The sequence below is a fragment of the Jaculus jaculus genome, chromosome 5 (assembly GCF_020740685.1).
Source record: "Jaculus jaculus isolate mJacJac1 chromosome 5, mJacJac1.mat.Y.cur, whole genome shotgun sequence".
Lineage (NCBI taxonomy): Eukaryota > Metazoa > Chordata > Mammalia > Rodentia > Dipodidae > Jaculus > Jaculus jaculus.
The window spans coordinates 166,532,951-166,541,690 of record NC_059106.1 but is presented as its reverse complement, the minus strand read 5'-3'; the positions used below and the strand labels follow the sequence as shown (position 1 = coordinate 166,541,690).

General features: G+C 53.2%; 1 protein-coding gene across 2 annotated transcripts in view; it reads left to right on the top strand.

The window, feature by feature from the left end:
* Window positions 1-543: 543 nt before the first annotated feature.
* The window catches only part of Cbs (cystathionine beta-synthase), a 31,567-nt gene continuing 23,370 nt past the window's right edge, over window positions 544-8,740 (top strand). For both annotated transcript variants that reach the window (XM_004654503.2, XM_004654502.2), the window contains exons 1-2: window positions 544-676; window positions 4,912-5,119. In XM_004654503.2, the coding sequence (XP_004654560.1) occupies window positions 4,920-5,119 (200 nt within the window). In that variant the 5' untranslated portion in view covers window positions 544-676; window positions 4,912-4,919. The remainder of the gene's footprint in view (window positions 677-4,911; window positions 5,120-8,740) is intronic.

The following is an 8,740-nucleotide window of genomic DNA, read 5'->3' as shown; positions in this document are numbered from 1 at the left end:
CGGTGCGGACGACAAGCCAGCTCCGCTTTTGTGACTCTGCTAAGCCTCCTGTGAGCGCCAGACTTCCCTGTCCAGGGGAGCCAAGCCTGATACCCCAGACTGGCAAGGGAGCCGGCTTCCGCACGATCTAGATTGGAAATGGGCTCTGAGGAGCCGACCCAAGCCCCACGGCGGCGCAGGGCTACGCTGCAGCCCCCTGCACCGAGGCGCCCCCGTCTTCCCGCGTGCGGCCACCAAATCTGCCTCCTGAACCAGTGAGCGCACGGCCCTGGCACTGTCCAGAAGGAGCCCCGCACCAGGATGGACACACGCGGACACGACCTTTTGCGCGCGCGCGCGCTCCTCTCGGGACCTGTGGCTGGCGACCGTCGCCGGCGTCTTGGGGGACGAGGGACCCTCGGAGCTGCTGGGCCCAGGTCGGGGGTGGGGGCGGCGCAACGGACCGGTGCTCTACGCCTGGGGATTGGTGGACGCCGGCCCTCCGCCCCCCTCCGCCCGGCCAATCGCCTGCGCCCACTGCGTGCCGCCAGGTCCGCGCGAGGCCGGCCAGTCCGCCGCGGGGTCGCCGTCTCCCACCACCTGCTGCTGCGGCTGCTGCTGTCCTCGGCTCCTCTCGCCTCTCGCAGCGCCGCTCCAAGCCGGCCAGACCCCCTCTCTTCCTCGCATCGACTTCTAGGTGAGCCCCGGGTGACCCGAGAGCCGTCCGCGCCGGCCCGCGTGGGTGTCTTCCCCCCCCCCCCATCCGGCCCCTCTGTGCGAGGGTTGCATCATCTGCACCTGGGCACGGCCGAGCAGTGTCAGCCCGGTGCCCGCGGGGCAGCCCATCCCGTCACCCGGTGCCACCCCGCGTCGGTCAGTCACTCTCTTCCAGCAAAGTGCGGACCTCCCTGGAGCCGGGCCCGAGCATCCACGTGGCCCCGGGCCTCGCATCCCAGCCGCAGCCCCCCCCACCCCACCCCCGAGCGTGGATCCGGGGACACGCACTGCCCTGGTGCGGATCATCGATTCCTCCCCTCCTCCCCCCGCAGGATTTTTGGATGGGAAATGGCTGTTTCGCAAATTGATCTTTGGGACCCTTCGTGCGGGTGGAGTAAATATTGAAATAAAAAGTGACGCGGGAAGAAGGGCGCGGTGGCCAGGCCAGGGGAGAACCGAGCCCCGGGGATGCGGGCAGGGGTGGCCCCGCACAACTTTTACATTTCCGAGATATTCCCGCCTTACTGCTCCAAGCCGCCCCTTCCAAAGGCCGAGTGGCCGCCGGGTACGTAGGGGTCCGAGGTCGCTGCTGAAAAGCTCCTAGGAAGAGGCGATGCTGTGGCCGGAGTACCTGGTCCGTCCCAGCCGCACCTCCCCAGCCCCGCCACGCAGGATGCCCTCGGGGCTCGTGCGCACGGCTGCGGGGCAGCCTGGCCGTGGCTGGACCAGGCCAGTTTGGATTCGAGTTGCCCAGCACCTGTGGGTTTCACGGAGACCAGAATCTTTGAGGACCGGTCTCCCTTACCATGAGGGAGACGGTGCCTGGACGAGGCCAGGCGGTTTACAGGGTGGCGCTGGACGGGCACCATGGCTTTCTGGAGAGTTCCGCAGCCCCATGTGTTCAGCCCGCCCCGGGCGCGGAGCTAACTAAGGGTCTCTGTCCCGCTAGGCCCCCGCGGGGATCCTCCGCCTACCGCTCACCTGAGCGCAGGCGGGAAAGCGCTCACAGCGGGGTTCGGAAAGGCTCTGGAAAGGATGCTGGGGTCCGGTTGGAAGGGGAGGATCTGGGAGTTAGCAGGCCACTTCTGCCCCGTGGGGGCTTGTGAGGTGCGGATACAGCCACATGGGTACCCAGTCTCCCTCCCTTCGCCCCCCCCCACGCCCCAATCATTCCTTCCTTCCTTTCATTCTTTTCCTCCCTTACTGTACCTGACGCAGTCTCCCACTCAGCGAGGTTGCCTTTGAATGAACTCCAGCACGTCCTGCCCGGCTTCCCTGGCGCTGCCACCACAGGCCTGAACCCCATTGCTCTCGTTTCAGTTCCTGGGAATTGTGCCAGGCACCAGCACTTGGGTCTGCCCAGGCCAGGTCTCTTAGCTTTCTGGATAGTCTGGGCCCCAGTGCCCATGTGGGGTGCTTAATGGGAAGGGAGGGAAGGTCAGCTTTTATTGTGTTGTTTGTTGTTTTTCGACATTTAAAAAATTAAAAATAATTATTTTGCTTTTCTGGCCCTGAGATGGAACACAGGGACTGGCTCATGCTAGGCCCATCTTCTGCCCCCGGGCCATACCAACCCTCCGCATGGTTGGAATCAGCAGCTGGTTTAACCTGCAGGCATGGAGGGTTGTTTCAGGACTTCTTCATACAGAGCAGCGGCGTTAAATATTTCACAGCGTCCCTGTTGTCGCCGGCTATACCCAAGACGTTTCCAACAGCTGCTCTCCTTTCTCCCCTCGCTGCCCTGGTGTCTTAGTCATAAGTCTACATATGAATCCACCTGCTCTGCGCCCCTCACATATGCCAGATCATAGAAGGACATTCCATTGCTCTACGCACCTCTTTTTCTTTCTTTTCTTTTTTTGTTGAGGTAGGGTCTCACTCTAGCCCAGGCAGACCTGGAATTCACTGTGTAGTCTCAGGCTGGCCTCAAACTCACAGTGATCCTCCCTGCCTCTGCCTCCACACCCATGGGGCTCTGGGCACCTCTTCTAACTGGAGCCATACTGGATTGGTCTGTTTCATAATTGACTTCCTTTATTTTTCAATAAAAGAAAATTTACTTTTGGTAGGTAGGGTCATGCTCTCTAGCTCAGGCTGACCTGGAATTCACTATGGAGTCTCAGGGTGGCCTCAAACTCACGGCGATCCTCCTACCTCTGCCTCCCGAGTGCTGGGATTAAAGGTGTGCACCGTCACGCCAGGCTGACGTTCATTTAACACTATGCTTCAGGGTTCATCCATTCCTTCTTATTTCTTGGGAATTTTTTTTTTTTTTTTAAGGTAGAGTCTCACTATAGCTCAGGCTGATCTGGAAGTTACACTGTAGTTTCAGGCTGACCTCAAACTGAGAGCAATCCTGTCACTGCTTCCCAAGAGCTAGGATTAAAGGTGTGTGCTACCACACCTGGCCATCCATTCCTTTTTTTTTTTTTTTTTTTTAGGTAGGTAGGGTTTCACTTTAGTCCAGGAATTCACCATGTAATCTCAGGGTGGCCTTGAACTCACAGCAATCCTCCTTCTACCTCTGCCTCCTGAGTGCTGGGATTAAAGGTGTGCACCACCACACCTGGCTTTTATTTTTTTGTTGTTGCTGTTTTTAATTTTAATTTTTATTCATTCATTTGAGAGAGAAAGAGGCAGAGAGAGAATGAATAAATATGGATGCACTAGGGCCTCCAGCTGCAGCAAATGAACTCCAGACACATGCACCACCTTGTGCATCTGGCTTACATGGGTCCTGGGGAATCGAACCGGGGTCCTTTGGCTTTTGCAGCACCTTAACCGCTAAGCCATCTCTCCAGCGCCCCCCCCTCCCGGATTTTTATTGAAAATTATATATTTGGCAAAACAGATAAAATCTTGTAATTATACCAAACCTATATGCTTGTGAGTGGGTGAAGGGAATCCATTTCGCACAGTCATCACCGTGCTGTGGTGACATGGGGAAAGGACATGATCGTGACCGGGTAAGGAGAATCTAATCAGAGCCCCCCCCCTTGCCTGCCAGGCAGTGCTCAAGCTCTGACAGAGACGTGCTACCAAAGCCGGAAGGAATGGACAACGCGTTAGTGTTCGTCCTCTTCCGCAGCCTCTCCCTCAGCAGAGTCCATACCAACCTGCTGCATGGTCCTTTCCCTAGCGCGGCCAGGTCCTCTCGGGCCTCAGTGAACTCTCCTTCCTCCACGCCCTCCCCCACGTACCAGTGAATGCATCCATTCCTTTTTGCTTTTAAAATTTTTTGTTTATTTTTATTCATTTATTTTTTTTCTTTTTTCTTTTTTCTTTTTTTTTTTTTTTTTGGTTTTACGAGGTAGGGTCTCACTCTAGCCCAGGCTGACCTGGAATTCACTATGGAGTCTCAGGGTGGCCTCGAACTCACGGTGATCCTCCCATCTCTGCCTCCCAAGTGCTGGGATTAAAGACGTGCACTACCACACCCGGCCTGACTTACACTTTTATTGATTGCTTTTTGTTTGTTTTGGTTTTTGGTTTTTCAAGGTAGGTCTCACTGTAGCCCAGGCTGACCTGGAATTAACTATTTTCAGGGTGGCCTCAAACTCATGGTGATCCTCCTACCTGTGCCTCCCGAGTGCTGGGATTAAAGGTGTGCGCCACCACGCCCGGCTTATTTTTATTCATTTATTTGAGAGTGACAGACAGAGAGAAGGAGAGAGAGAAAGAGAGAATGGGCGTATCAGAGCCTCCAGCCACTACAAACAAACTCCAGACGAGTGCGCCCTCTTGTGCATCTGGCTAATGTGGGTCCTGGAGAATCGAGTCTCGAACCGGGGTCCTTTGGTTTTACAGGCAAGCACTTAACCGCTAAGCCATCTCTCCAGCCCGCATCCATTCCTTCTTATAGCTGGACACTATTCCACTGCATGAGTGGATCACATTTTTTTTGTGTGTGTGTTCACTTGCCCATCAGCGGGCACATGCGTGGCTTCCATCTCTGGCTCTCGTGCACAATGCCACCACGAGTGTGGGCATGCAAATGTCAAGTTGCACTTCTTGGATCCATGCCGAGAAGTTGAGTTGCTGGGTCGTATGGTAGTTCTATGTTTAACCTTCTGAGAAAGAGCCAGGCTGTCATCTACAGCCGCCGGAGCTTGCGTTTCCCCCCCACCCTCAGTGGACTTGAGTGGAGCCCTGCAGGCGAGGAGGCCCGGGGAGCCTGACTGGCAGAACCCAACACCTCTCGTGCCCCTTCTGCAGATTCCAACATGCCTTCAGAGACACCCCAGGCTGAGGACAGTGCTACAGGGTGCCCCCACCGCTCGGGGGTGCACTCGGAGAAAGGACACCTGGAAAGGGGACCTTCGGGGGACAAGGAACACGTGTGGATCCGGCCTGATACCCCGAGCAGGTGCACCTGGCACCTGGGCAGGCCCATCTCCGACTCCCCACATCACCATGCTGTCATGTGAGTCCTGACTCTGATCACAGAAGGTTGGTCCATGACCTCAAGGGGAGGACTGTGTTGCTGGAAGCCACCAAGCCACCTGTACCCTCTTGGTCATTGTGGGTTCTGAAGAGCCAAAGGTAGGAAGTGCCCTAGAATTAACTCAGGCTGGGGTTCAGAGAGGCCAAGATCAATGCCTGCCAAGATGTGGATGCTCAGTAAATACGTCCCAAGTCAATCGGTGAATGCATCCAGGTCCCAAGCTCTGGACGACGAGAACAGGGTTGCTCCTTTTCTTTATTCTTTCTCTTTTTTTCACTTTAGCCCAGGCTGACCTTGAACTCACTCTGTAGCTCTGGCTGGCCTTAAATTCATGGAAGTCCTCTTATCTCGGCTTTCTCAGTGCTGGGATTCCAGGTGTAAGGCACCACACGTGGCTTAGAAAACGGTCTCAACTGTAGGGCTGCCGTGCATGGCTCAGGGGGGCAAGTAGGCGCCTTTTTAGTAATCAGTCCACAGTTGCATCACTGTGCTTGGCCCAGTGTCAAGGAGGCCCCACTGGGGTTGAATGTTTGGCACTGGTGGGCTCCTTTTACGGTTGGGTGGGGACTGTCCGTAGAATGAGACCTAAGTTGTTTTTTCCCATTATTATTATTGTTTCTAGTGGTTTTATTGCTCATATACACAAGGTAGATTTAAGCCACTGCGGCAGAGGCTGTGGACCACTCTTATTTCTAGCTGGCTGAGGACCTGCCGAGTTTTCTAGTAACGAGCCACTTTGGCGAATTTGCTCTCTCTGTCAGAATCAGGCAGTTTATCACCTCACCTTTTCTGTTCCTCTCAAGATGCTTGTGAAGAACAACGGCTTTTTTCTTTTTCTTTTTTTTGAGGTAGGGTCTCACTCTAGCCCAAGCTGACCTGAATGCACTATGTAGTCTCAGGGTGGCCTTGAACTCATGGAGATCCTCCTATCTCTGCCTCCTGAGTGCTGGGATTAAAGGCGTGCGCCACCATGCCCAGCACAACTGCTTTTTAAAAATTTTTATATTTGAGACAAAGAGAAAAAGAATGAATGTGGGCATACCAGGGCCTCCTGTCACTACAAATAAACTCCAGATGCAGGGTCATTTTGTGCATCTGGCTTTATGTGGGTACTAGGAAAACGAACCCAGGCTGGCAAGCTTTGCAAGCAAGCACCTATAATCACTGAGCCGTATCCCTATCATACGCTACTTTCTTTCTTTTCTTTTCCTTTTTTTTTTTTTTGAGGTAGGGTCTCGCTCTAGCCCAGGTTGACCTGGAATTCACTATGTAGTCTCAGGGTGGCCTCGAACTCATGGTGATCTTCCTACCTCTGTCTCTTGAGTGCTGGGATTAAAAGCATGTGCCACCATGCCTGGCTAGAACTATTTTCCTAATTAACTGGTGAGGAGCAAGTCTTTTGGTTAAGGATTCTTGAAGTTTTATTGCCTGCAAAAAGTGAACTTATGCAATGTTGTGTGAGTCTCTGAGGGTCATACTGATCTTATAAGAGAGCCACAGGCCTTTCCTGGCCAGTAAATCTTCACATGAGCAGACATCAGCTTCAGCCGTGCAGGGACATGACGGCAGTAGGGTAGAGCTGACTATGTCGGGCCCTTCCTGGGAATGCATGTCGCCGCGATGTTAAAGCCCTCCATTGCACTGGTGTGCGCCATGACCTCATAGACAGAACTCCGATAGAAAGCATTCCACACGCAGTGGGTAAAGGCTCCTGGGCATGTGCTGTGTCATGCCCAGCTCCAAGTGTGGGCTATGGATCCATGGGAAAGAACAACAACCTGAAATTCCTATCCTGTCATAAAACTGTCTGAGCTCACCATAGTTTGGGATTATCTTCATGTCTTGGTCTAATGTCTTCCAAATAGAATGAGAGCAGACCAAATTTTTTTTTTTTTTTTTTTTTTTCAAAGTAGGGTTTCACTCTAGTCCAGGCTGACCTGGAATTCACTGTGTAGTCTCAGGGTGGCCTTGAACTAACAGCGATGCTCCTACCTCTACCTCCTGAGTGCTGGGATTAAAGGCGTGCGCCACCATGCCCAGCAGGATTTATTTTAAACATTAGGGTCTTAGTTCCTGTGTACTGCCCCCCAGTGTTTATATTACTGATTTATTTATTTATTTATTTTTGGTGTTTTGAGGTAGGGTCTCTCTCTAGCCCAGGCTGACCTGGAATTCACTATGGAGTCTCAGGGTGGGCTCGAACTCAGGCAATCCTTCTACATCTGCCTCCCGAGTGCTGGGATTAAAGGCGTGCGCCACCACGCCTGGTTTTATGTTACTGATTTAAAAGTCAGAATGGAGGCTAGGTGTGGTGGTGCATGCCTTTAATTTCAGGAGGCAGAAGTAGGAGGATCGCTGTGAGTTTTAGGCCAGCCTGGGACTACAGAGTGAGTTCTAGGTTAGCCTCAGCTAAAATGAGACCCCACCACTGAATGACAAACAAAAGAAAACCCAGAATGGAGGCTTCAGATATGACTCAGTGGATAGAATGCCCATCTAGCTGCCCAGCATGCAAGAAGCTCTCAGTTCAATGCCCAGCACCACATAAAACGGGTGCATGCCTGTAATTCAAGCACTCGGGAGGCAGAGGCAGGAGGATCAGAGGTCCAAGGTCATCCTTAGCCACAGAGCAAGTCCAAAGCAAACCAGGACTACAAGAGGACCTATCTGAAAAAGGTTGGGGTGGGGGGAACGTCAGAAATGAGCGGCTGGGTATAATCACACGGAGCTCAAAGGAAAATGAAAACTGGGCTTGGGATGACAGAATGCCCTCTGGCGTGCATGAAGCCACGGGTCATATCACCAGCACTGCATGAAGCAGGCATGGTGGCACCCACCTAGAGTCCTGGCATTTGGGAAGTGGAGATGGAGGCGGAGGCAGGCGCTTTAGGAGTCCGAGGTCATCCTTGGTTACATAGCAGATTCGAGGCCAGCCTAGGTTGCATGAGAGTCTGTCTAAGAAAACAAAAAGGAAGAAAGGGTGGGAGGGAGGGAAGAATGGCGGGACAGAGAACAGGAAGAAAAAAGGAAGGAAGGAAGGGGAGGAAAGGAAAGATGAGAAAAGGTGGGTTGGTTTACAAATCTGGAAGCTGCACACTGAATAGGTCCCAGTACTGGGAGCTTAAGGGGGCAAGCAGTGCCAGGGCAAGAGGATGGGAACCTGAGGAGGAGGGTGTGGCTGCCAGGCATGCGGTAGGGACGGGGAGAGAGCTGCCTCTAGGGCTCCTGAGTGCCCAGGAGCTGCCCACTCAAGGGTATGGGTACCACACTGGCGGCCTGAAGAGCAGGCTGGTTCTTTTCTTAAAAAAAAATTTGTATTTTTATTTATTTATTTATTTTTAATTTGAAAGAGTGTGTGAGAGAGCCAGGCGTGGTGGTGCACGTCTTTAATCCCAGCACTCGGGAGGCAGAGGTAGGAGGATCGCCATGAGTTCGAGGCCACCCTGAGACTACATAGGGAATTCTAGGTCAGCCTGGGCCAGAGCCAAACCCTACCTCGCAAAACCAAAAAATAAATTAAAAAAAAAAAATAGAGTGAGAGAGAATGGGCACTCTCAGCCTCTGCAATTAAACTTCAGATGCATGCACCAATTTGTGCAT